This window comes from Lolium perenne, chromosome 4 (genome assembly GCF_019359855.2).
Source record: "Lolium perenne isolate Kyuss_39 chromosome 4, Kyuss_2.0, whole genome shotgun sequence".
Classification (NCBI taxonomy): Eukaryota; Viridiplantae; Streptophyta; class Magnoliopsida; order Poales; family Poaceae; genus Lolium; species Lolium perenne.
In genome coordinates this window covers 299,540,485-299,568,347 of record NC_067247.2, presented here as the reverse complement: position 1 = coordinate 299,568,347, position 27,863 = coordinate 299,540,485, and the positions used below count along the sequence as shown (strand labels likewise).

The following is a 27,863-nucleotide window of genomic DNA, read 5'->3' as shown; positions in this document are numbered from 1 at the left end:
AAGGGAGGAGCACCGGAGCAGAAGTGCAAGCCGGTAGATCGATGGAGACCAAGGCGGCCACAACCGTGAGCACGACCAAGAGGTAGAACAACAACGGAGAACCGGGCAGACCGTGAGCATCGGGCAAAAGGCGCATCAAAGAGCTCTACCATGAGCCATGCACGACCACCATGACGGTAGATCAGCCGCCGCTAGCCACGTCGCTACTGCTCTGCCTTTGCGCCGCTACCCGGTCACCCTCTCCACCACGAAGATTGCCCTGCCGCCGCATCAAGAACGGCCGCCGCGCCATCACCGTGCGCAACCCACCGAACCCAGCTCACCGCACGTAGCGGAAGGAGCAGGGTGAACCATCTTTGCCCCACCGCCTTGAACGGCCAGGCGCCACCACCATCGCCAGCGCTGGCGGCGGCCAGGGCTGCACAGCGATGCGCTCTTTTGGCTATGGGGCATAAATTACAGGGTGTATATATGTCACTGAGATTTTCTTAAGTCTTAGTCACCTTAGAAAAGTGCAACTGTAGTTAAAACAAAAGTGCAACTCAGCAGTCCAGTTGCACATTTCTAGCAGAAAAGTGCAATTGCAGTTTTTTAACAGAAAAATGCAACTCAAAGCTTTTTTTTAAGTGACTTAGATTTAAGAAAATCTCAGTTGACTGAGACATAGCAAAACCGTAAATTACAAGGTACTGACAGCGATTCGCGCAGATTTGTAGCATCACCGTTTTCACATATGAATTGGTTAACCTCACGAGCATTAAGCGCAACACACAATTTATCCTCCTTCATACGACAAGGAAAGCTTACAGCAAAGATTTATTTATTCTCTACCAGCATGGCCTTGATAGCATGCATCTTTTATTCAAAATATAGTACTGTATGTAATAAGCAAGCAGACTATCGGGTCTTCCGCTACTGCTGCGCTGGTTCCTGGCATGGTATGTCCTTGGTCACATATTCAAACAATCTGAAATTTAAATTTGATGTGTAAGTGTGGTTAAGATTGGAAGATAACACGAGCCAACGATGAGGTTTAGAATATATCGTACTCCAAACTTCTCCTTCATTTGAGCAAGCAAAAACTGTGGCTCCAGTTTGGTTTCTGTATATGCGTCGATTTTGTTCACTTCCTGTGACATACAATGCAAGATTGGTGACTTGGGAGTTAAGCTTCTCGTCGGCAAAGAATTTCCATGAAATTGATTTGAATTAAAGTACATTCGGGGTGTTCATAGGCAGGTGTTGTAAAACAAGACAAACCGAGAAGTATGACAGGTTGGCTATAAGCTCGAACCCATTGATGAATCCCCCAGACAATATAAAATCTTTTGAGAACAAGCCTCCCAAAATAATCTCATTTAGCATCATTCTGAATTACCTCAATGAATTTGTGAAGGTTGGGTCTGCCCTTGGCGATATCATCATTCTTGATACCATGATAGAATATTTGAAACCTTTCGATGAATGGAACATATGCAACGTCCACCTGCAAAGAAAGAAAAACATCACAACAAAACCACATGTCAACCACAATTCTTGTGATAACCCATTCTCAAATATGGGTACTCACAAGGAAGAAGAATGGCATACCAAACTGAACTGGCCAAGGAAGAATGGACCGTCGCTGAACTTTCCCAAGGCAGCTTCTATTTTATCCACAGCAGCAGCTAATGAAACATAGTGCATGATAAGATAATAGTATGAGCACTCCATCATGAATTTTCTTGCAGAAACATGTTACAAGTATAGTATTGTTCATTTGTTCTGCTCTATTTTACCAGCTTCATCTGACACGTGTCCCTTGGAGCGTAAGCATGAGAAAAATGCACTATTAAAGGCATCGGAAAATGCAAGCAGTTCCTCAGCGAACTGCTTCTTTGCTGAATCCTGCCCATTTATGACCGCAAAAGGTTAATGCTAACGAGATTTTTTTTGGACATTTTTACAAGCATTGCAAGCCTGAAGATTGAATATATCTTTCTTACATCAGGAAGCAATGCTGGGCCATCGAAATTGCTGTCAATGTACTTGACCAAATCTAGGCTCTCTCCTTTCACCTGGTTGTTATGCTCCAGGGCAGGCACCTGTCCAACAGCATGAGAAGTTTTTGCATCAAGAGCTGCAAGGCTGCAATGTTGTATACATTGAATAATCCAATGGTAAACGATCAACCATACCTTGTTGGCTGGGTAAACCTTCTCCTTGTACCAAGCTGGACTGTCTGCCAGATCGATCGCCACTACCTTGATCTTGTCCTGTAAACCCTGGACAAGCAGTCATAGTGTCATATACAAAGAAGGTTCAACTTCTATGAGCAACTGAAAGCATAAGAACGCTGCATATGAGCATGGAAGTATAAGACCACTGAAACTGAAAGACTATGAATCGGGTCGACAAATCAAAGAACAGAATTAGTACTACCTTGCAGTTCCTGGTGATCCAAGGGCGCTGCGCGTACGGGCAGTGATATGCAAGATACAACCTTCACATGACAAAAAAGTACCAATTTATACTACTCCTTGATCTGTGCAGAACTGAATGGTTACGCGATGCAGGTTCACCGCCTGTGTGGTTAAATTTTTACCTGGTGGTACCGTCGAAGAGCGGAAGGAGCTCGGAGGCGGATGTCAGTGGAGAGGGGAGATCTTCCTTGGCGGAGCTGCACATGTTAATGATAAGAGAAAGAAGCACGACATCAGGAGATCCAGGTTCGGAACGGCTAGAGAGAGGGAAAGCGTCAGGCCTACTTACATGAACGGTATAGCAGCGGTTGCCATGGCGACGGTTCGGAGAGAAGTCCTGGCAGCGATGTGGTGGCGGTGGACTGCCCGTCGCCAACGGCTGATCTTCACGGCAGTGGGAAGCAGGCGTCGGTGGTGATGGGCAGCAAATGAAAGCAAGTGGAGTCATATAGCAGTGCAGCAGTGAACTTTTATGTATTTATTTGAGTCACGTGTACCACGCGATAGGGCAGCAGTGCACTTATCATCATAGAGTTGACTCTTCTAAAAAAATAATCATCATAGAGTGGGTTTCACACGGCGATTCATGCACTGCATGGGAGGTTGAGTCGTGTCACTGTCAGGTCACATTCACACGGTCGGTCTAACTTGGACTTAAACAACTTAAACATTGTGTCGGTGCAAAAACTTTTTGTTTGTTTGTTAGCGAGTAGGTTATCACAGTACCACGTGTGTCGGTGCAGAAACTTCGTTAGCCGTAGAGCAGTTCATCCCACGCTTTACAATGATTTCGCGCGGATCGCAGTTGCACTCTTGTCAACGAAATCATATTGTAGTATCATGGTGTAATATGAGAGTTTTATTCTAGCAAAAAACAGGCCATCATTTATAGCATATTCAGTTTTAGAGTTATCCATCACATGTTGGAGGTGGAAGATCTCACTCTTTCCCAAGCTTAGATGGAACTATGATTTCTTTATTTTCTTCTTTATGTAACAGGCTAGTGCTTTCTTGGGTTGTGGTGTTCCTCTCCAAAGGCCAGCAACCGATCTTTATTAAGAAAGGAGAAAGTTTACATCAAGTAGGCTGGCAGCTCAGAGGTGGAAAACACCGTCGAGCTGCTGCCAGTACAAGAACAAAGCAAAAAAAAAGCTCATATGGTCACAACTCGGCCAGCTGATCGCCAAATCAAGATGTCCTCTCCGGTGGCTTCAAAACATAGATATGATCAGTGAAGTCGGCTATACAAAGATCAAGGACAGTAGTAATCAAAATTTTAGATTTAGAAGCTACAGGAGAGGTTCCATGTTCATTAATGAATGTGTATAATTTATAGGCTTCCTTCAAAGTACCAAATTAATCTACTTCTTTCATCCCTAATTGAGCATAATCACCTCTATTGTAAGATGCAATAACATGTTCTTTATGGGACTGTCATTGAAATTCAAAATGTCTAAAATATAGTTTAGAGCAACTATTGTCCTCATCATGATAGTCAAGAAACTCATTAGCAATTTTATTTAGAAGTCTTAAGAAACTTTCTAGTTGTTTCCCTTCATATGATTCTCTATATTTCATAGCTATCATAGCATTTTTACAATACTCTTCCAATGTGTTCTTTTTATCTAGACTAGTAGCCATACCGGGAGTAATTTTGATATTTTCCATTTTTCATTTTTATGGATTTTTGTGTTTTAAAGGAAAATAAAAAGACTAAAAACAAGACAAAAAAATAACTTTGAAAATCTAAAGGAGAAACAAAAGCTCATAGTGGTGCAACCTCCCTAAGCTTAGGTGTGCACAAAGTTGGTGTTAATGTTGCTAGAAGATGTTGCTCACTCCAACTTGATGAAGATGTAGTTGTGATATCCTTCTTGCAATTCCACGGTGCCATCAACCACTATGATGTAGTCCTCTTGCAATTCTCGGGCAACAACGCCAGAAAATGTTCTTGATGGCAACAACTCTGTGTGTACCAACTCGTTGGGACTCAGAGTGTAGAGTGTTGTGGCAAGCGTCTTTTCCCCACAAGAGTGGCTCGAGGTTTTATATCAAACTTCTGGGAAATTGGTAAAGAGGTTTTGTCTTATTCTCCTCTTCTAGCAACCTGCAAGGCAAAGTTTTTGTCTTGTGTCCCAAACTCCACCATGTGGTTATCAAGCACAAGGTTTCATATTAGTAATATGAAATATAAATATAAAGTAAAGTAAAGTACAACAAGTAAACTAAGAAAGCAAGATAAAATAAGTAAATAGATACAGTAGTTATTTTTGGGTTTTGTGTGTTTGGAAGTGAAGAAAGTATTTTTATATTTTCGTATTAATAAATTGCAGAAAATGTAAAGAGTGATAATTGTGTTGGAAAGGTGTTTCTAATGATCTAAAATGGACCGGGGTTCATGGGTTCACTTGTCTACACTCTCTTTTTAAGTTGTAGTCGACACAAACAATTCATCAAAGACATAATATTGGTGGAACTTCAACATGCGTTTGATAAGAATTCATATGGGCATTATGTCCTAACATAGAGATGATGCAACACATCTCTCTTATACTTCTGGAGAAAGGGATAAGTCCAAACAATCTTGAATTAAGAAGATGCAACACATCTCTCTTATACTCCTGAAGAAAGGGATAAGTCCAAACAATCTTGAATTAAGAATCAACAGAGTATAGCCTTAAGTAATTTGAAATGATGTTTGAATCACAAATATGCTACCTTGAATAAAAAAGATTATCAAGTTGTCACATTATAATTATAGCACATGAATTCAAGTTATCCCTAGTGAGGCAGTAAAAGAAAGGTAAATACCATAGTAGATTTTAAATTTGTTGTCACTATTCAATCACTACAATCATTGTACTCCATCTAATAAACACTTCTCCCCACACATGCTCTTGCATACAAGTTGGATCAGAACAAGTACTTAAGAAGGGGGTACATGTATGCATCGATCAATACATTTACACATAATAGGTTCCAATCTCATATATCAAATTATAGAATCAAGATCCACCACATAGGAATTACATATATGACCATAATCATGTTGGGCAGCTCATATGGTTCTAAATCTATGAAGAACAAGAGAGAAATACATCAAGCTACTACTACAAATCCATAGTCTAGAGGTGGACTACTCCCTCTTCATCACGGTGATGATGGTGGAGACGTTGGAGAAGGTGGCGGGGATCCCTCCAGCGGAGTTTCCCCCTACCATATTCGCCTGGCTCTGTTCTGGTACTTCCGTGTTTCTGCGGCGCTCTCCTCGAGAAAGCCTCGAGAAGTCCTTTATATAGAGGTTTTTAGGTCATACGATATCCGTGGGCGAAAGAATCAAGCGAATTGGACGACCGAGGAGGAAAAGAGTAGGGGTGGCGCGCCCACCCTAATTGGGCGCGCCACCTAGGCTCTTTTGGCCCTCTTGGCCCTTCTCGTGAGGTCCAAGTGTTTCAGATGCTTCTCTTGATGAAATATTGACATCTCCGGAATCCTAGCTCCATTTCAATTCGTTTTAGTCCCTGAACCTAAAAATACACAAAATAGGGTTTTCCTACAGTGCAAGGTTATAACCAAAACAAAGGGGATCATTGGTAAATACCAAAAAATCAATATAAAACATGGATATAAAATCATATATGTTGCAAATATATGGAAATATGTGTCAACAAACTACAAAGTTCATGCATGCATTTTACATGCATCAACACGCGAGTCGATTCCAGCTTTACTGCTCAATAATTAATTACTTGTCTCGATCAAGCTAATAGGCCGATAGTTGGACACATATCCAAGATGCTTGCCACAAGACTTTCCCCTCTCATCAATAATCTCGTGTCCAACACCCAAAGCGCCTTCATTAAAAAAAAGCATCGATGATAATTTTTTGTATGTGAAACCTCGCAACAAGATTCTATAAAAGAAAGATATCGGCCCTTCTATTCAAACTAGACATACAAAACGCAATCGACTCCGTTTGTAGGGAGTGCATTATTGATCTTCTTCATCTTCGGGTTTCCCAAGTGGGTTCCACAATTGGATTGCATGCATCCCTCCTAACAACCTCAGGCTTGACAATCGTTCTAAATAGGACCGTCGACTCTCCCATTAGACACGGTCGCGGGTTGCGACAAGGGGACACCCTATCGCCGCGTCTCTTTGTTATTACTATTGACCCTGTCACCTAAATCTTGGAGGATGCGACCTCTCATGGCCTTCTCAACAAGCTCTGAGGGAGGAATTCGATCTTGAGAACATCTCTTTATGTGGATAATGCCGCCCTGTTTGTGGCTCTGATCAAGGAGGATATTGTGAATTTGGCAACAATCCTTGAAACTTTGGTGAGGTGACCGTCCTTCACACCAACTTCCATAAGAGATCGGTGGTGCCCATAAGATGCAGTGAGTTGAATCTTGATGAGATCCTTGTGGGCATGCCGGCTACAAGAGCGTCGTTTCCTTTGAGACCTGGGCCTAACGCTTTCGGTTAGGTGCTTAAAGAGGGTCGATTTCCAACACCTTGAGAATAAATGTGTCGGCAAGCTCCCCACTTCAAATGGCAAGTATGTCACAATGGCTGAGCGGAGTGCCTTGGTTAAATCGGCTATTGCTTCCCAAGCCATCTAATACCTAACTCCCGTCAAGATACCACCGGGTCCTCTAAAGTTCATCAAGATCGAGCGGACTTTTCTTTGGTCCGAAAAGGACACCGCTACCGGGGCAAAATGCAAGGTCAAATGGGAGACCGTGTGCTGGCCTAAGAAGCTTGGAAGGATTGGAGTGCTTCACTTGCAAAAATTTGCAACGACCCTTAGGCTACGATGTCCATGGCTTCAATGGAAGGATCCCAATAAAGATTGGACGGGCTCCGGGAATCCTTGTAACAGTGATGACATGGAAATCTTCTATGACGCCACTACAATTACACTTGGAAATCGGAGGAAGAGCCATTTTTGGCATCCTCCTTGGCTTCAAGGGAGCAAGCCAATCGACATTACACCCCTCATCTTTGCCACTCCGAAGAGAAAGTATTTGAAGGTTGCGCAAGCTTTGCATGAAGACGCTTGGGTGGAAAAGATTGATTTGGAGCGCACCTTCACCGTCGAGCACCTCACCCAATTCGTTGGCCTTTGGGTTCTAATTGACAATGTGCACCTTGATGAGAACGTGGAGGATGATATCGTATGGAAGCTCACGCCTAGTGGCCAGTACAAGGTCAAGTCATCTTACGAGGTGCAATTTTAGGATCCACATCTTCTAGCATGAACAAGACGGTTTGGAAGGCTTGGGAGCCACCGAAGGTGATTTTTTTTACATGGCTTGCCAATCAAAATAAAATTTGAACGACATACGAGTTGGAGAAGCGAGGGTGGCCAAATTGTGAGCTTTGTCCTTTTTGCAAGCAATGCGCGGAATCCATCAACCATTGCCGTTTCACCCTACGCCTCCCGGGAGTAGTACTTAATCAATAGATTGAGGCAACGTTCATTTTTTTTAAAAAAAAAAAAGACTTGGCTTGCTTTCTCTTGCCACTCGTCACCGCTGAAGTACGTAGCAATCTAAAACACGATCTAGATCTACTCTATCGATGAAGCGATCCCTATTTAATCGGCAACTACCCTGATGTCATCATGTAGGACTGTACAGTAGGAGATATTTTCCCGAACGAGCTAGGTTCAGTGAGCCATCGTCAGGATTTTGTTGTATCCGTACGTCCAAATTACTGAGTACTGACCTCTTTATGTATACTGTACAAGACATGGCATGGCATTACAACTCACCCTGCAGTAATCATCACGTCCACTACGCCGCCATGGAGCAACCTGCGTACTACCTCTGCCTCTTATCGGCTCTCATCCTCCCCCTCCTGCTCCTCAGCCTGTTCAGCAAGCGCGGCCGCGGCGATGGCCTGCGTCTGCCGCCCGGGCCATGGCGGCTTCCGGTCATCGGCAGCCTGCACCACCTTGCCAGCAGCCCGCTCATGCACCGCGTCATGGCTGACCTCGCGCGCCGGCTGGACGCGCCTCTAATGTACCTCCAGCTCGGCGAGGTCCCCGTGGTGGTGGCCACGTCTCCCCAGGCCGCCCGCGAGATCATGCGGACGCACGACACGGTGTTCGCGACTCGGCCGTGGAGCGCCACCGTCAAGATCATTGCCGCCGAGGGGCAGGGCCTCGTCTTCGGGCGCTACGGCCCGCTGTATCGACAGCTCCGCAGGATCTGCATCCTGGAGCTGCTCAGCGCGCGCCGCGTGCAGTCGTTCCGCCACATCAGGGAGGAGGAGGTGGGCCGCCTCGTGGCCACCGTCGTGGCCGCGTCGTCGTCCGGCGAGCCCGTCAACATCAGCGAGCGGATCTCCGTGATGATCACCGACTCCATGATGCGGGCCATGATCGGGGACAGGTTCAAGAGAACGGAGGAGTTCATGGAGACGCTCGAGGTGTCCATCAAGCTCGTCTCCGGGTTCAACCTCAGTGATCTCTTCCCGTCGTCGCGGCTCGCCAGCTTCATCAGCGGCACGGCCAGGTTGGCCGAGGAGAACCACCGCAAGAGCTTCGAGCTCATGGAGTACGCCATCAAGCAACACCAGGAGAGGAGGGACCGGGCCACGGTGGAAGGTGAGGACCTGGTCGACGTGCTGCTCAGGATACAGAAGGAGGGTGGCCTCCAGGTGCCTCTTACCATGGGAGTTATCAAAGCAGTTATACTTGTAAGTGCATTAGCTTCGTTTTTCTTCATCTTCTTTTCTCATCTGTTTCAGAATACTTCTCCTACGCGATGCGAATTTTGGAAGTATATATATTTCGTGATAGATTAGTAGTATTATCAATTTGCTCGTCAATGTTGAATTTCTTTCTAAATATATGCGTCAAACAAGTAATGTTGGGCCAACATAGATTCAACAAGGACAAGTATCTTGAAACAATGTACTAGTAGTTAGCAGAACACAACTGTCTCTTATTTTGAAACAATGTTTTGTTCCCTTCCCTATTATTCTAGGATTGTTTACCACTAAGGGTGACAAATCCTTTAGTGTCAAGAACAAGCACCAATTCCTAAGTGTAAATCGACATATTGCAGGATCTATTTAACGGTGGGAGCGAGACATCAGCAACCACTCTCCAATGGGCTATGTCGGAGCTCATGAGGTACCCAAATGTGATGAAGAAAGCACAAGCTGAAGTACGTGCCAATCTCCAAGGAAAGCCTAAGGTAACCGAAGATGACTTGGTCAATCTTAAGTACCTCAAACTCGTCATAAAGGAGACAATGAGACTGCATCCACCCGGCCCATTGCTTCTCCCAAGAGAGGCCATGGAGACTTGCAAAATCCTTGGGTACGATGTACCCAAGGGGACAACAGTGTTGGTCAATGCGTGGGCTATCGGCAGGGACCCTAAATACTGGAAAGACCCTGAGGAATTTAAACCAGAGAGGTTTGAGTCTGGCATCTTAGACTTCAAAGGAACAAACTTTGAGTACATACCTTTCGGGTCAGGGAGGAGGATGTGCCCTGGAATGGCATTTGCAGAAGTCAACATGGAGATCGTGCTTGCTGCACTTCTATACCGCTTCGACTGGGAGATCCCGGGGGGGCGGAAGCCGGATGAGCTGGACATGTCAGAAAAGATGGGCATCGCCGTCGGGCGGAAGAACGCCCTATACCTACATGCCAGGGTTAGTGTGCCCCTGGTTTGATTTGCACTTGTGTTTTATTCATATGTGATCCGATCCAATCATGAATTTCTTATGTACCATTGCTCTTCATGTGCATTTCTCAAATACGATGACAATAAAGAAGTACTCAATATATATATCATCAGTAACATCATCACCAGGTAAGTATTGAGTTATGTGTGTCATTGTTCAGGTGCTACTACCAGAGAAAGGGTCTCACCAATGTGCGCTTACCCCCTTGCACTACTAGGCTTGGCGCCCGCTGGTGGCTTGGGATCAGTCATGTCTGAATTCCACTGACATACATTCACTTGATAGTGAAAATAACCTTCCAGTGGTTGGTCGTATGGACTATGGAGTATGGACCCGTCAAACGACAACCAACCAGACCTAGCTACCAGACCACCTAGTCAGACTTAAGTGATAGGCCTACGCGGTGTCAAATTAAACCTCTAGTGGCATACCTTAGTTAACATCTAACTCCACTAACCTGCAGAGTTTTATCAAAAAATGGGGACATTATTAAAGGTGATCTAATGGCAATGTTTACTAGCTTCCAAAAAGGAGAGATCCTCTATTTCACATAAACTTTGGTACAATCATACTGCTACCGAAAAAAGAAAATGATGTCTAGATTCAGCGATATAGTCCCGTTTGAGTCAATCTGCACCCACAGAGCATACAAGCTCCAATTGGGACATTCGCTGTATCAAATGTTGGACTCGAAATTCCCCAAGACATCCTCCATTACACCTTTTCAATATGACGTCATCTTCAGGTCGTGCATTTGGCATGTTTAAAAATAGTTCTACAAGGACAGATTTTTGGGAAACTCCAAATTTCGACATAAGGAGGGATTGTTTATGTAGTTCTAGACAGCAAAGCAAAACACAAGAAATTATGCAAATTTGCAACTACTAGTAGGTTATTCCCAACAAATATAATAAAGTTGCTACTTAATATGGATTTTAACATATTTCTGTAATATGGATTCTAATTGTCATTGTTGGTAGGACTCTTTTGTAATAGTAGTATTTCAGTAGGTACTAGTATGTAAATGCATCATGTATATACAGACAGAAAGCAAGTGAAGGGGTGTGAGCCTTCCAGAAAAATCGTTCCCCACATCCTCAAAGAAACCTAACTCTGTCTGCTCACGGTGAGCTCCAACATGGTATCAGAGCAGCAGTGCGGGGAGGGCCCTGATTGGTGACTGGCTGCGGAGATCGGAGTGGCAGCGGCGCAGCTGGAGGTGGTAGGACGAGCAGGAGAAGAGGGAAGCTGGGCTCGTGGAGCCGCCAGAAGCTAGAGGGATTCTCGTTGCTGGAGCTGTACCCGAACCATCGGGAGAAGGGTAATTTGTGATTTTAGAGGATGGTGGGTGAGACCAGCACACCGGTTTCGGCTGGTGAACTTACTGCGTTCCTGCAGGCTATGGATGACAGATACAAAACCCTCTTTGATGCTCTGAGTAAACAGCAAGGAGGAGGGAGACAAGAGACTGAAGTTAAGGAGGAAATGCATCCTTTGCAGATGCCATTGATAAAGTTAGAGGGCTCAGAGAGCTATGCTAGCTGGGCAGAGCATGCCGAGACAATATTGGTCTCAAGAAAATTAGAGGGGTACATACTTGGCACGGTGGAGAAGCCATCTGAAGAGGAATCGAAAGAAGGTCAGAGGTGGAGAATGACCAATGCTCTAGTCAGAGCTTGGTTACTGAGCTCCCTATCACCCAAGATTGCAAAGCAAGTGGAGAGGATTAAGGAGGCTTCTGAAATATGGAGGCTTTTGAAAGGTACCTTTTCAGGAGTTGGTAATGAGATGCTTGCTTGCAAGATACAGAAAGAATTGCAGGGGTTGAGCCAGGGAGAAAACTCTGTGGTGGACTATGCATCTGAGTTGAAAAGGCTATGGAGCGATCTGGACTTTTATGATTCGGTAGACTTAGAGTGTGGCAAGTGTATTGAGAAAGTTAATAAATGGACAGAGAAAAGGCGGGTGAGAGATTTTCTTAATGGCCTGGATTCCAAATTTGAAAATAGGAGGGCTGCAATATATGGGAGTGCAACACTACCCACCCTAGAGCAAGCCATTTCAGCTATAATTACTGAAGAAACTCGGTTGAAGCTAGAGACATCTGGGTCTGCTATACAAGGCATTGCACAAAGAAGATCGGCACTTTATGCCGCCGATGGTGGAAATTATGAACGGCCAGCAACGGATTTCTCTGAAAAGAGGTGTTTTGAGTGTGGACAGCCTGGACACTTCCGGATGGCATGTCCTTTGCTAACAGGAGGAGGACGTGGCAGAGGACTGGACTGGCGTGGACGGGGCCGAGGACGTGGCTTTGATGGAAGAGGTCGGGGTCGAGGAATCCGTCCAACAGGCAGAGCAAATATTTCTGCAGCTTCTGGGGAAGCCTCTCAATCATCCGTGAAAGTGGAATTGTCTGCTGAAGACTGGGAGAAGTGGTGTCAATTTAAAGGCTTATGTCTAGGTGACAAGCAAACAATGGCGACAACGTCGGCTTCCACCTCTACTTCCTCTACAAACTTCGGGGGTAACAACTCTTTTACTATGGATGTACCTTGGTTAATTGATTCGGGTGCATCTAGGCATATGGCTGGTTCAAGGAAATCGTTTGTTGGGTATAATCTTGAGTCAAAACTGCAAAATGTTAAACTAGCTGATGGGTCATCACAAAACATTATGGGGTCAGGAACAATTATTTGCAACAATGGCATGCTACTTTCATCAGTCTTGCATGTCCCCTCATTTCCAATTAACCTATTGTCTGTGAGTTGTATTACACAGGAGCTCAATTGTGCTGCTATCTTTTTTCCAACATGGTGCTTATTTCAGGAACTTGGGACTGGAAGAAGTCTTGGGATGGGGAACATGCGTGATGGCTTATACTACATGGATGCTAACATGTCATCTTCAGTAGCTGCTGCTGCTGCATCTCTCTCATCATTGGAAGAGCTTCTCCTTCATCATCGTAGATTAGGTCATATGTCTTTTGCCAACCTTGGATATCTTTATCCTGACCTCTATAGGAAGGTCAAGAAAGAGGATTTAGTGTGTGATGCATGCCAATATGGGAAGCAGACTCGCATTTCCTATGTATTGTCCGATAATAGGAGTGAAGTTCCACTCCAAACAATTCACTCGGATGTTTGGGGTCCTAGTGGAGTAAGCTCTCTTAATGGTTACCGTTATTTTGTTACATTTATCGACTGCTGCACTAGAACTACTTGGGTGTATGTGTTGAAGAACAAAAGTGATGTGTTTGAATGCTTCAAGGATTTCCATAATTTGATTATGAATCAGTACAATGCATGTGTGAAATTCTTCCGTACTGATAATGGCACTGAGTATGTGAATCATGATTTTGATGAATATTTGTCTGGTTTTGGTATTATCCATCAAACTACCTGTCCAGGTACATCTGAGCAGAATGGCTTGGCTGAGAGAAAGAACAGGCATCTGCTGGATATCGCCCGGTGCATTATGATAGGTATGAATGTTCCTAAATTCTTATGGAGTGAAGCTCTAATGACAGCTGCATATTTAATGAATAGGATGCCATCACGGGTACTAAATAATAGAACGCCAATTGAGTGTTTAACAGGAAAGTTGACATATGTTGTTCCCCCAAAAGTATTTGGGTGTGTATGCTTTGTAAAGGATTATAGACCTTCTGTTGGAAAACTAGACCCCAGAGCACTAAAGTGTATTTTTGTAGGATATTCCGGTAAGCAGAAGGGGTATAAATGTTGGTGCCCATCTGAAAGGAGAATGTTTGTGAGTATGGATGTGGTGTTTAGAGAGCAAGAGTCATTCTATGGAGAATCAACTGACTTAAGTGATGTGTTTCCTGATTTGGTTACTAATAATATCTCAGATGCAGATTGTGAGACAGGGGGAGATAGAGATAAAGACGAGGAAAACAATGGCACAACATCAACGAAGTTGATAATTGGAGCAATACCGATAGGAGATGAGATTGAACAAGAGATACCAAATGAGGCATCACGATGGCCAAAACCAAATGAGGAACGAGAGATCCAGGTGTATAAGCGAAGACACAAAATTGAGGAGCAACATATGCAGGGGGAGGAAATCACTTCATCGGGACATGAGCCTGAAGCCCAAGAAGAACCTGCCATAGACTCTTCATCCTCATTGCAGATCCCACAACTATCCGCAAGTAATAATAATACTTCTCCTCATTATACTGACTTGAATGTTCCTATTGCACAAAGAAAGCAACCTCGTCTCACTGTAGGGAAACTACCCTCAAAATTTACTCCTTATAATGTCTCTAACTATTTATCTTACACAACTGTTGGAACTTCATACAAATCTTTTATTGCAGCATTGGATGCTGCTGAACCTATTCCACATAATTGGCAAGAAGCAAAAATACATCCACGATGGAGAGAAGCGATGCTTGAGGAAATGGCTGCACTTGACAAGAACAATACCTGGGTAATTACCACACTCCCCGCTAATAAGAAAGTTGTAGGCTGCAAGTGGGTATTTACTATTAAACAAACTCCCGATGGAAAGGTGGAAAGGTATAAGGCTAGACTTGTGGCAAAAGGGTACAGCCAAACACATGGAGTTGATTATCACGAAACCTTTGCTCCAGTTGCAAAAATGAACACAATTAGAACCTTAATATCAATAGCAGCAAATAAGGGGTGGAAACTACATCAGATGGATGTAAAAAATGCCTTTTTGCACGGTGATTTACATGAAGAGGTTTACATGGAGGTACCCCCGGGATTTTGTAGTAAAGAAACCGAAGGTAAAGTGTGTCGGTTAAAAAAATGTCTTTATGGACTTAAACAATCGCCTAGAGCATGGTTTGGGAGGTTTCGAAGGGAAATTTGCAATCTGGGGTATCTACAAAGCAATGCGGATCACACCTTATTCTTTAAGCATCAAGGGGAGAAGATTACAATCTTGGTAGTATATGTTGATGACATTGTAATTACAGGTGATGATGAGAAGGAGATACAATGTCTGAAGAAAATGCTGGCAAAATCATTTGAGGTGAAAGACTTGGGTCATCTACACTACTTCCTCGGAATTGAGGTGGCCTATGGGATGCAAGGTATTTATCTCTGCCAGAGGAAATATGTGTTAGATTTACTTGCAGAAACTGGCATGTTAGGATGTAGACCGGCAGCAACTCCAATCGAACAAAACCATCGTGTATTAGCAGATTCAGGTGATCCAGTGGATAAATATCAATATCAAAGGCTAGTTGGTCGATTAATCTACCTATCACACACCAGACCAGATATTGCTTATGCCGTTAGTGTTGTAAGTAGATACATGCATGATCCTAGATCAGGCCATCTAGATTCCGTGAACAGAATTTTGAGATACCTCAAGAGTTGTCCTGGTAAAGGCATTCTATTTTCAAACAATGGTCACCTGAACATAGAAGGATACACGGATGCCGATTGGGCAGGGTGTCTAGATGACAGGAGGTCGACATCTGGTTATTGTGTTTTTGTTGGCAAAAATTTAGTGGGGTGGAGAAGCAAGAAACAGAGTGTGGTGGCAAGATCAACCGCGGAGGCTGAGTTTAGATCCATGGCATCTGGAGTGTGTGAATTGATTTGGCTTAAACTCTTACTGCGTGAACTTCATCTTTATAATGGTGCTCCACTCCAACTGTATTGTGACAATCAAGCTGCCATAAAAATCGTCAATAATCCTGTTTATCATGATAGAACTAAGCATGTTGAGATAGATAGGCATTTCATTAAGGAGAAATTAGAAGCGGGAACTTTACAGGTTAACTATGTGAGATCAGAGAAGCAACTTGCTGATGTATTAACCAAAGGAGTGTGTGTGTTGAATTTTAGTGAAATCTGTAACAAGATGGGGCTGTTAGATATCTTTGCCCCATCTTGAGGGGGAGTGTTGGTAGGACTCTTTTGTAATAGTAGTATTTCAGTAGGTACTAGTATGTAAATGCATCATGTATATACAGACAGAAAGCAAGTGAAGGGGTGTGAGCCTTCCAGAAAAATCGTTCCCCACATCCTCAAAGAAACCTAACTCTGTCTGCTCACGGTGAGCTCCAACAGTCATATCCACCCTGTTGTTTGATTAGGAAGTTCAAATATTCACATGAGCATTATTAACGACATTGAGAACATAAGAGCATCGGTTCATGGAACTTATAGTACAGTACTACAGTATATGATCATCCTCCTTCACAAGCATGGGCACACTGTCGAACTATAACCACAAAATAAATATTTTATATTCAAAAGGCAGGAGCCTAGTAGCATGCATCATTTATTCCATATTTAGCATTCTGCAAGCAAGCACGTTCCTGAGTGACTGAAATTTCATCTCTTGTTCATCCTTGGTCACAGCTTCACTCGATCTGGAAATTGAAGTGTGTAAATGCAAAATGATTTGAAAATGGAAGAAGGAGAAATTTAGGAAAGATTTTACCCCAAGCCGCTTCTTAGTTTGTTCAAGCAGAAATTGTGGGTCCAGTTTGGTTTGTGTATAAGCATCGATCTTGTTCACTTCCTGTAACAGATCGACTCTACTTAAACCTTCCATCTCCTCGGCAAATAATTGCCAAGATATTTATTTTCTTTAGCCAATTTCAGACTTGGCAGAAAAAATGTGAATAATCTTATAAACATGATAATATATGGCATAATCACATCTCACATTGTTCAGAATTACCTCAACGAATTTCTGAAGGTTAGGTCTGCCCTTGGTGATATCGTAGTTCTTGATACCAGAAAAGAATATCTGAAACCTTTCGATGAATGGCGCATACGCAATGTCCACCTGTGCAGAGATTAACATTCGTAACAAGAACACATGCCAACCGCAATTCTTTTGAGAAAATTCTTTCCCCAAATGGAGAAACTGAAGTGTTCTGAGACTGATGCGACATACCAAACTGAACTGGCCAAGGAAGAAAGGGCCATCTGTGAACTTCCCCAGGGCAGCTTCTATTTTATCCAGCGCAGCAACTAATTGAAGATAATGCATAAGAAATTACCATACTATGAGTACAAACTGCAGCCTGAAGAACTTACTATATGATTAAACGATTTACAAGTACAAGCTCTGCTCTTTTACCAGTTTCATCTGAAACGTCTCCCTTGGAGGTTATGGATGAGTACGCTGCCTTACTGAACTCATCGGTATACACAAGTAGCTCGTCAGCGAACTGCTTTTTTTCAGAATCCTGCCAATTTATGGATGGAAACTTTAATACCACTGAGAAATTTATGGACGGCCATTTTACAAGCATCTCACTCATGAATCATGATTGGTTGAATATGCATACATCAGGAAGCAATGCTGGGCCTTGGAAGTTGCTTTCGATGTACTTGACCAAATCCAAACTCTCTCCTTTCACCTGGTTGTTATGCTCCAGCGAAGGCACCTGACCATAAACGAGGGTGGATGAATATGAGAGCAACAATGGACAGAGTCACTGCAATTGTGCAAGGGATTGTACACTTGATACAGAAAGAATTGAGGTTAACCATACCTTGTTCCCTGGGTAAACCTTCTCCTTGTACCAAGCCGGCCTGTCCGCCAGATCGATCGCGACTATCTTGATCGTGTCCTGCAAACCCTGGACAAGCAAGCATGTACCAAAACAGGAACAGTCAATTTGGGTGTAAGAAATGACTCAGTTTCTATTAGCCCAGCAGCCAGCACCAAATATCTGAACTGTTAATCAAAGAACACTAGTACTGTACGGGCACCTTGTAGTTCCTGGCAATCCAAGCGCGCTGCGCATACGGACAGTGGTATGCAACATACAGCCTTCACGAAACAAGATTAAAAAAAGGAACAATTTAGCCCTTGATCTGTGTAGAATTGGATAGGCACAAGATACATCTGAAATGCAATTTCGTTTCAATTGTAGTACCTGGTGGTGCCGTCGAAGAGGGGAGGGGGCTCGGAGGTGGAGGTCAGGATTGGGGGAAGGTTTTCTTTCGGGGAGCTGCAAAAGTTGAAAGATTGAGAAACGATTCGAGTAATTTAACCGAGAATCTGAGGCAATAGATTAATCTGCGCCGGATGTTTGTCCTGCTTACATGACAGGTGCGGCAGCGGCGGTGGCGGCCATGGCGACGGTCCGGGGGGAATTCCGGGTGCTGGCGGCGAGGCGGTGGAAATGGCGGTTGGCTGTTCGTCGCGAGCGGCGGATGTTTATACACGGCGATGCCGGGACGGGAGGGGTAACGGAGGTGGAGGCGGGCGTCAGTGGTGACGAGCGGCAAGGGAAAGCGAGAGAACTCATTGGTGAGGTGTTGATGTCGAGCAGTAAAGCCGGACTCGAACGAACTCGACAGGTCGATTCGGATCGATGATGCTCCATGGATGTGGCCAGCTACTCCCCCGGCTGTGGGCCGGCCTCACTTGGACGCGAAAGCGGTCCAGGTGCCGTGGGGCTGCTCTCCCGGCCGGCCTTCGCGACTTTTCTGGAACGATGCCGATTGTACATAGACAAGTTTTGCTACTCCGTGCGGGCTGGAGCCGTGGAGCGGCGCACGTCATGCATGCGAGTGCATTCGTCTCTAATCGTTCAGAGACTTTTTTTTTTTTGCTTTTCTATGTGAAATCCAATACAGGCACAAACGCTCACACATACGTACATACATACATCCATCCCTATGAATGCATGCATGTACACTGTTTTGAGATTGATGAAGTCACTACGAGCGTCTCGCTGTCGACGGGAACATCGTCTCCCGCTGAAGAATATTCCGTTTTTTAATGAGACACCAAAGTATTAAATCTGGGATTTGAACTCTAGTGAACTGGGGATGTCACTGCCCTCCTAACCATCCAACCACAGGTTAGTTCTCATTGCCCAGAGACTGTGGAACATTGGAAGCAGATGGTCCTTACACGAGTTTAAGTTTTATGGTAAAATCAAATAGATACACTGTGCAAAAGACTAATGGCTCATTCAATTTAAAGGAGTATTGTAGGATTTGAATCTTTTTTTATCGGTTAATTTAAAAAGTTACTCCTTCCGTCCCACCGAAAGTGTCTGGGATTTGTCTAAATTCAGATATATCCGATAGTAAGAGCATATAGATACATTCATATTTTGACAAATCTCGAATACTTTTGGTGCGACAGAGAGAGTATATATAATCGTACGAATTTTACAAGGATTTCTTTAGACTCTATTTTGCAGGAAATTTTGCATGTACTCTTCTGCATTTTTTTTTTCATGCGCTAACTTTGGGATCCGGCGAAGCGTCATCCTCATCCATCGCCTCGGAACTGTCCTCGTCCTTTTCCTTGTTCTTGTCTTTGCCTCCTTTGCCGCGAGGGCGGTGCTTCCGGGCGCGCTTGTATCCTGCTTCCGGGTCAGTCTTAAGATCATTGACCCACTTGCAGTTGCAGTTAGTGTGAGAGGACTTGCCAGTATCCGGATCAATATGAGCTAAACATGGCATATCCCTGTATTCCTCGTAGGTTTGGGGAGCGCGGGTTCCGGCAACGGTGACCTCGTCAGCACGTTGCTGGCCCCTGCCGGCTCCGCCTCCGCGACCGCGGCCTCTTCCGCCTCCTTGATCTTCACGTTGGAACGCCATGGCAACCATGTCGGATCTGCCGCTCTTCTGGTCGTCAGGGGGATTTTTCCGCTTGTTGTTGTTGTTGCTGCTGCCGCCATTGTCACGGTTTTTCTTTTGCTGGTGCAGGGGTAAGGCTATGGCAGTGAGTTCTCCACCTGCGTCGTCATCATCGGCGGTGTGAGTACTTGCAATGCCGATCATGTCATCCACTGTTAATTTGTTTTCATTGATCAAGCAAGTAAGTTTATGCTGAAGTCCTCCCCTCTGTAGGCCACCTATGAAGGTGTGCATAGCTGTGCAATTATCCACGTTCTCACACTCGTTCCTGGTTGCTAACCATCGTGTGAGGAAATTCCGTGATGTTTCGTCTTTTTTTCTGGATACATGCTTGCAGGTCGCTTGTGGTGGAAGGTCTCTTGTAGGTGCTCCTGAAGTGCTTTTCGAAGGCGATCTTCATATCAAACCAACAAAAGATGGAGTTTTCCGGGAGGTCGCCGAGCCAGGTACGAGCTGGACCAATAAGGTACAACTGAAGCATGCGGCAGGCTATTCTTTGGTTCCCTCCGGTGAATCTTACTGCATTGAAGTAATCTTCGATCTAGGTATTGGGTCTTTCGCTGCCATCATAATGCTTCAGATTTCCGGGTAGCTTAAGGTTCAAGCCTTTTGGATAGGGCTCCTCTCGGATCATCCTACCAAAGCATTTTGGACCAATGTAGTCAGATCTGTACTCGTTGAGGCGTTCTCTTGCGTCACGCGGGCCATTACGGGGAGATTTTGAGCGAGAGCGAGATCTCCGGCCTCCGCCTCCACCTCCGCCTCCACCTCCGCCACTAGGTGGTGGGGAGGGAGATTTGGAAGGGGGCCGGTGCGACCTTTTTGCTTCCGCCTTTGGATTTTCCGCGTCCTTCTTGCTGCTGACTCCGGCTCCGGTGGCTACCTTCGTCATGGTGGCGGTCGCCTCCGTCGTTCCGGCTTCTGCGAGGCTTCGGCTCGCGTTCTTCGTTCCGGATCCGGCGAGGCTCCAGCATACGCTTCGTGTTCCTGTTCCTCTGAGGTACCACATTGTCGCGGATGTTGATTCCACCGGGCCCATTGGGTCTGGTGTTTCCGACTGGACTTCGGCGGCGAGGTGGCGGAGGAGGACGCGGGATCCGGGGCGCCAACTGTCATTGCCTATTCGACGGTACCTCGGAGGAGGGATCCTCACGAGGGGGAAAAGAAGTAGGGGCCATTGGGCGGAGTGTCCTCGGGATGGTGGTACGCGATTTACCCAGCTTCGGAACACCTGCACGATGCAGGGCCTACTACTGCTTGTCTGGAATTATCTGGGCGTTTTCGTGTTGTTACAATGAGTTGTGGTTGTCTCCTCTCTACTTCGAGATCTGCGTCCAGGGCTCCCGGGATCCGGCTTATAAAGGCGCTCGGATCTAGGGTTTACACGGAGAGTCCTAGCCGGAATACAAGATCCCTAACTACGGAATATTACATTGCCGTGCACATCAAGGATCCACCTTCCCTTATTCGTCGTACTGGATCCGGATACTTCATGGGTCTTCACGGATCCGGCTTCCTCCGTAGGTCGGTTAAGATTCGGCTCCTGTTTCCTAGGCTAGACTTCATCCATCATGATCTACAGCTACTGGGCCGCCCGATGGGCCACTTACCACATCACCATCTGTGGGTCACCCGGGCTTACCGGATCTAGGTCATGCCGTTAATATACCCATAAAGTATACCCACAACACTATCAAATACTCTTTGACCTAAGTTTTTGTAGTTTCTTAATTATATATGTGACGGAAGATGGCATGCCACTCAAATCTTGTTGTTTTCTATTAATATGATCATGTGAATTAAAGAAGCCCTAAGAACGCAAAGTGCAATGAGATAGAAATAATGGGGCTTCGTCCATGTATTTTTTTTGTGAAATTGAGAAAGCAAGGGATTAGAGGACACATGGGGAGTTCATCCCGTTGGCAAATGGACAAGGCTAACTCTCAGTACCACGGGGGTGGGGCTGTGGAAATCATAGGTCTCATTCTGAATGGTTGTATTTTCGCTTTGGAAAACCAAAACGTAGTCAAACTTTCTATTGTGTGGCTCCTTTTAGGAAAAAGAGAAGTACCAAGTATTCAAAAAACTAGCATCGACTTCAACAAAGTTAGAAACTTTGAACTTTTGAAAATTTCAAAGTTTCAATAAATCAGGTTGCATGGGATTTATATATAGGATTTTTCTACACGTACAGTTATGCATTTAGGGGTAGGTACCAAACATTTCACATGTACCATCTCAGGGATAGAGAAAATTAGAGCATCACATTGCATGCATGCAATAGAAACAAAATTGTTGATTTCATCGAGATACTTACCTAATTTGAAATTTAAAATGGTTTATCTCTTAAACAATGAAAAATTCATTCTATTTAAGATCCATTTCCACTACTAAATCTGTCGTGACAATATCTTTGAATTTAGATCACATGTTGATATATTTCGACGATTTTTCTTACCAAAAGTTACGAAGTTGCAATGCGTGAGTTACTAAGATAATCATAAATGGTTAACAACTTCACAAGTGTACATCATTTTGAATGTATTTGAAGGAATTTTTTGATCTCAAGTTATCACATAGTAACGTGTGAGTTACCATTTCAAAAACTTATCTAGGGTTGATTTGTAAGAGGCCTTTTCAGAGCTTAAATATGTTAAGCGTGCGGTGCCTTGGTGGCGACTTGGCGTCATGCCCGAGAATGGCGAAATGCCAATCTTTCAATCCTAAATCTCCACTTCTAATCCTTCTTCTAATCCGATTTCTCCTACTATATCTGTTCCTCCTCCAGATCCGATTTCTCCTACTGCTTCTTTTCCTTGGTCTCTCCATCGCCCCGATCTGCTCGTCTCAAGAACAATCCCCTTCTCCCCCTAATAACCCACATCTAAGATTTCCCAATTTTCTCCTTATTTCCTCCAGATCCTTCCAGACCCGAGTTCGTCTCTCTGCCCTCTTACTGATATGTGTTAGTTTTTGCAATCGTTGTTGTGCCACCTCGAGAGAAAACGTATCTTCAGTTGCCGCTGATTTTCAGCTGGTAGTTGCTCCTGACTTAATCAGGTGGCGTGAGTTGCTGGCGGAGAAGAAGATTGGTGCTCTTCAAGTTTTGGAGCTGATAGGACCTGCTGTTGGAAGGTCTTCTCTGCAACACTCAAGAAGGCCTCGGAAGGTACAAAGTGTGAAGCTCATTTCCACACACGACATGAAGGCCCTCGGATGGAATTGTCAAGGAATGGGTCGGAGTCTTTGAAGCGAGAAAATGATGCATCTTGCTAGGATGGTCCACTCTACGAAAGCTCAGGTAATATTTGTTTCTGAAATCAAATCTTCAAAAGTGAAAGCTTCTGATCTTGTTACCAGGTTTAGTATGCATGATAGTGTTGTTGTCCCCTCCCGACGTCGTTCGGGTGGGCTCTGGCTGATGTGGAATGAAAGCTTGCAAATAGATGTTCATAGCACTAGCTTCCATCTTATTTTAGCTACTGCAACTTGTACTGCTAGTAATCAGAAGTTTGGTTTAGTTTGTATTTATGGTGATCCTTATCATCGCCAAACTACTGATATTTGGAATGAGGTTGCTAACTTTGTTTACGATAATCCTAGCCTCCCAATGATTTGTATAGGAGATATGAATGATCTTTTGTATGACATGGACAAAAACTCCAACAATATTAATCACTCTCATATGTGTGCCTTTCGCTCTCTTGTCAAGCAATGTGGTTTATTTGATCTAGGGTACAGCGGTCCTGCCTACACATGGACAAATAAAAGATTTTCTTCTAATCCCACTTTCGAAAGGCTTGACAGATGTTTGGTAAATGCTGAATGGTGTTCGACCTTTCCTATCTCCAATGTGTATAACATGCCAATTATTTACAATCTCAGTGACCATGCTGCTATTTTACTTTCAACCGAAGGTCCTGTTCGTAGAATTAAGCGATCTTTTAAATTTGAAAATTGGTGGATTAAAGAACAAGATTTCCAAGAGCATGCAAAATCTGCTTGGCTTGCTTCTGTAAACAAACCTTTCTCGTCCAGAACTAACCATCTTGCAGGTAAACTCAAGATTTGGTGCAAAAAGAAAATGCCATTGCAACAGGAGCTCAACAACCTGGAAGAGCAAATCAAACAGCTCCAGATGCAACCTCTACCAAATCAAAATCACAACTTAGAGGCTTCTCTAGTTACCAGGTATGAACAAACTATGACTAAGCTGACAGACGCTTGCATGCAGAGAGCTAAGAAGCAATGGATAAAGGATGGTCATAGAAATACATCTTTCTTTCATAATGCTATAGTAAAAAGAAGGAGAAGAAATACCATTGTTTCTATCAGAGATGAAAATGATGTACTTCAGTTCATGCCGGAAAAGATCAGCAATGCCTTTGTTAATTACTTTAGATCTATATTTTCCTCTACAAATGCTAACAATGGCAGGCCTTTTCTCGGAACACAATTGCCTCAAGGTGAAAATGACTACACCTACTCAATTCCGGACAGCCAAGAGATATTGGACACTCTAAAAGAAATGAAACGGAATGCTTCTCCAGGACCAGATGGCTTCAATGTTGAGTTCTACTTGGCGACCTGGGAATGGATTGGACAAGATGTGGTACAATTGGTGAGGAATTTTTTCCAATCAGGTATCATGCCTGCGCACATAAATGATACTCATATTGCCCTCATACCTAAACAACTCGCCCCTCTAGTTCCTGCAGATTATAGGCCTATTAGTCTTTGTAATGTCATATATAAAATAATTGCAAAATGCTTAGCAAATAGGCTTAAACCTCACTTGCCAGATTATGTTCATCAATCTCAACAAGCTTTTATTGAAGGTAGGCGCATTAGTAACAACATAATTATTGCCCAGGAGATTACTCACTCGTTCGCTCTCAGTTCTTGGAAAAATCAGGCTTTCATGCTTAAGATAGATCTTGCAAAAGCCTTTGACAGAGTTGAATGGAACGTTATTGTAGCTGCCCTTACCCGTAAACGGTTTCATGCTCATTTCATAAATCTGATTCACGCTTGTGTCTCCTCACCTACATTTTCAGTTGTCATTAATGGTCAGCCATTTGCCAGATTTCGCAGTTACAGAGGTATAAGACAGGGATGCCCCCTATCCCCTTACCTTTTTGTCCTTGCTATCAATGAATTGTCTATTGCTTTGCAAGAGGCTATGTCGACTAACTCTTTTGCAGGAATAAAACTTGGACCAAATTGCCCATCAATCCACTCTCTTTTATTTGCAGATGACATATTGGTGTGTGGACAGGCCACAATGCAAGAGGCAATGCGTATGAAGGATATTTTACAAGAATTTTGTACGCATTCAGGTCAAACTCCAAACTGGAATAAGTCCGGTATCATCTTTAGCAAAAATGTCCCAACTTCCACCATCCATTCAATCAAACAAATATTCCCTGTGCCAGATATTGATACCAATTTTATCCATCTTGGTCATCCTCTCATTCTTCTAGGAAAGGAAAGAACTGCAGCTTACAATTTTGTCTTGGACAAATTTAAGTCCAAGCTTAGCACATACAAAGCAGACAAACTTTCCCATGCTGCGAGGCTCGAACTCATAAAATCTGTTTTTGCGTCTATCCCGGTGTACTACATGTCCAACATTCTTTTCACGAAGAAGTTTATTTCTAAGCTCACGGCTATCATCCGAAACTTCTGGTGGACGGGAGTAAGAGAGGAAACTCATGCTAGAAGCCTTTGTTTAAGAGCATGGAAGGATATATGTACGCCGAAACATGAAGGAGGGCTTGGCATCAAGAATCTTCAGGCCATGAACCAAGCTTTAATTCTTATGGCGGCCTGGAGGGTCGCTGACCAGCCTAATGATTTTCTCCATGCTGTTCTGAAATCCAAATACTTCCCAGACTCCTCTATTCTGCGCCCAAAACCAAATGTTCCCAAATCAGCTTTCTGGTCCTCCATAATCAAAGTTATTCCTATTCTTAAAACCCACTCTTTCTACCAAATCACACAGGGCAACATCTCTATATGGAGTACCCCTTGGTGCCAAGATTGGACTCATATCTATGATGCTCTTATTATTCAGCCTGCAGGTTTTTTCTACCCAGCCACTGTAAAAGATTTGTGGATTCCCAATCAACAGGCTTGGAATGACCAACTCATAGACATGCTTTTCCAGCAGCCTATGGCGGAAAAAATCAAGCAAACATCTTTAATCAGCTCACTTGACAGCGATATTCTTTGTTGGAAATTAACTCCATCGGGTAAATGTAACACCAAAAGTGCATATCGTGCGTGTCTTCAGAAAATGCAGGAACTTGGAGAACCAGCGCCAAGACATGTTCAACCGGCCACACTTCAAATTTTAAAACAAATTTGGAAGAACAAGCAAATGCCCCCGAGGGTTCAAACCTTTGGATGGAGATTTCTTAGGAGAGCAATTCCTACCGGTGCTCGAGCAGGTAAGTACTCATCTCATATTATCAAGCTTTGTGCTAGATGCAGCATAGAAGAAGATGACATACATTTGTTCTTTACTTGCCCTTTCTCAAAAGCAGCTTGGTTTAGTGCACCTTGGTTTATCCGCTCAGAATATATTACAGCTAATTGCAGCTCTCTCACTCAAATTATTCTTAACCTGTTAAATATGAATCACCCATATGCTTCCTTACCAAATATCTTAACTTTTATGTGGTGTATTTGGAAATCTAGAAACGACAACTTATTTAACAGGAAAGCAGGAGCACCATATAAAGTCCATGAGATGGCCCAAGCAATAAAAAACAACATGGAAATGGTAAACAGTACACGGACTCCTTCTTCTCAGGTTCAGCTGCAGCCTCCAGATATTTCTTTGCAGGATTCATCTTGTGTGATGCAGCTCTCAGATCATGCACACCGAACATCTGCTGGCATTTTACCTGATCATGGAGACATGCTAAAAGGTGATATGCTGATTCCAGGAACAAAAATATACTCAGACGCAACCTGGAAAACGAAAAAGGCTCTAGGAAGCACAGATATAACATCAATTGGCATTGGAATATTTTGTCAAATCCATGAAAGCAACTTCAAGGCAACTGTCTTAATCCAAGCTTCAGCCCCAATGACGCCTTCAGTACTTCAAGCCGAGGCTGAAGCGTTACTTCTTGCTGCTAGAATTGCCAGTACTTTTCATCTCCAAGATATTACTTTCTTGACAGATAATTCTACCCTTGCTAAAGCTGCTGCAGTTCGTTCAGTCTCCCATTCTCAGGTGCATTGGGAGATTAGGAACCACATTGCTGGATACATCAACTTGACGCAGTCTCTAGGTGCATCAGTATATCACATCAAGAGAGATTTAAATGGAGTTGCTCATGACTCTGCTTATCAGGCAATCAGACAAGATGTGTCTATGCCTATTTTTAGTTGCTTTAGTCCAGCTCATAGGAATGTTTCATGTCCTATTCTTTCTGTAGTTCAACAGATGCAATTTCAGGGTGTTGTAATCCTTGCCGTGAACTGCATATGAGCTGAATATAAATTTGGCGTCTCCGACGCCTTGCCTTGTTCAAAAAAAAAAAGAGCTTAAATATGTTGATACCCCTAATGGGCCCACTGAAGATTCAACATCACAATGTATATTGGTACTATGAGATTCATGGATCTTGCATCTTTGTGAAATGAAATCCTTATTCCCCACCTTGATAAATTCAATTTTATAGCCCTACTACGTTTTAGCGGGGATTAAAGCGGTCTAGATTCATCTATTGCTTAACCACTAATTCATTCTGCGTATATATGTGGCTAAATATAAATTTTATTATAGAGAGTTCAATATTGTTGCAGAGTGTCAAAAAGTAGACTTATGAATGTGAAAGCTAGCATGGTCTCATGGTAGATGGAAGGGCGGTATGTTGGGTTACGGTGCATGGAAATTTTTTTTTTAAAAAATCACTATTGATAGCACCAATCTGCGTGGATAGATATTCGCTGGGCTCCAAGCATAAAGTGATATAGCGAGGGTTTATTCCACAAGGATGACTCTAGGGTTTATATCAAACTCTCGGGAAAACAATTAATACTCTTCT

General features: G+C 43.7%; 3 protein-coding genes and 1 long non-coding RNA gene across 4 annotated transcripts; 1 reads left to right on the top strand and 3 right to left on the bottom strand.

Moving 5' to 3' along the window:
- Positions 1-757: 757 nt before the first annotated feature.
- Positions 758-2,910, bottom strand: LOC127295903 (protein IN2-1 homolog B). Its single transcript, XM_051325905.2, has 10 exons — positions 2,752-2,910; positions 2,585-2,659; positions 2,422-2,482; positions 2,178-2,264; positions 1,986-2,084; positions 1,779-1,887; positions 1,591-1,667; positions 1,379-1,486; positions 1,050-1,130; positions 758-967 (listed from the first exon to the last, which is right to left on the bottom strand). The coding sequence occupies exons 1-10, from the start codon at positions 2,775-2,777 to the stop codon at positions 959-961; spliced, it is 732 nt and encodes a 243-aa protein (XP_051181865.1). The 5' UTR covers positions 2,778-2,910; the 3' UTR covers positions 758-958.
- A 5,309-nt stretch (positions 2,911-8,219) lies between these two features.
- Positions 8,220-10,314, top strand: LOC127295901 (zealexin A1 synthase). The gene is made up of 2 exons (XM_051325903.2): positions 8,220-9,170; positions 9,542-10,314. The coding sequence occupies exons 1-2, from the start codon at positions 8,220-8,222 to the stop codon at positions 10,157-10,159; spliced, it is 1,569 nt and encodes a 522-aa protein (XP_051181863.2). The 3' UTR covers positions 10,160-10,314.
- Positions 9,398-10,086, bottom strand: LOC139830668 (uncharacterized). Its single transcript, XR_011743715.1, has 2 exons — positions 9,948-10,086; positions 9,398-9,875 (listed from the first exon to the last, which is right to left on the bottom strand). It is a non-coding gene; the product is annotated as an uncharacterized lncRNA (long non-coding RNA).
- Positions 10,315-16,310: 5,996 nt separating the features above from the next.
- LOC127295902 (protein IN2-1 homolog B) lies at positions 16,311-18,510 on the bottom strand. The gene is made up of 10 exons (XM_051325904.2): positions 18,247-18,510; positions 18,078-18,152; positions 17,911-17,971; positions 17,691-17,777; positions 17,484-17,582; positions 17,273-17,381; positions 17,087-17,163; positions 16,868-16,975; positions 16,625-16,705; positions 16,311-16,553 (listed from the first exon to the last, which is right to left on the bottom strand). The coding sequence occupies exons 1-10, from the start codon at positions 18,450-18,452 to the stop codon at positions 16,545-16,547; spliced, it is 912 nt and encodes a 303-aa protein (XP_051181864.1). The 5' UTR covers positions 18,453-18,510; the 3' UTR covers positions 16,311-16,544.
- Between the last annotated feature and the right edge of the window lie 9,353 nt (positions 18,511-27,863).

Bases quoted from the DNA above. Each gene is read 5' to 3' on its own strand.
- LOC127295903 (XM_051325905.2), bottom strand. From the start codon at position 2,777: ATGGCAACCGCTGCTATACCGTTCAT. The intron at 2,085-2,177 runs GTATGGTTGATC...GCTGTTGGACAG, and splicing joins AGGTTTACCCAGCCAACAAG to GTGCCTGCCCTGGAGCATAA. The intron at 1,487-1,590 runs GTATGCCATTCT...CTTTCTTTGCAG, and splicing joins TCCTTGGCCAGTTCAGTTTG to GTGGACGTTGCATATGTTCC.
- LOC127295901 (XM_051325903.2), top strand. From the start codon at position 8,220: ATGGCATGGCATTACAACTCACCCTGCAGTAATCATCACGTCCACTAC. The intron at 9,171-9,541 runs GTAAGTGCATTA...GACATATTGCAG, and splicing joins TTATCAAAGCAGTTATACTT to GATCTATTTAACGGTGGGAG.
- LOC127295902 (XM_051325904.2), bottom strand. From the start codon at position 18,452: ATGAGTTCTCTCGCTTTCCCTTGCCGCTCGTCACCACTGACGCCCGCC. The intron at 17,382-17,483 runs GTATGCATATTC...ATAAATTGGCAG, and splicing joins GCCCAGCATTGCTTCCTGAT to GATTCTGAAAAAAAGCAGTT. The intron at 16,706-16,867 runs GTAATTCTGAAC...GATCTGTTACAG, and splicing joins ACCTTCAGAAATTCGTTGAG to GAAGTGAACAAGATCGATGC.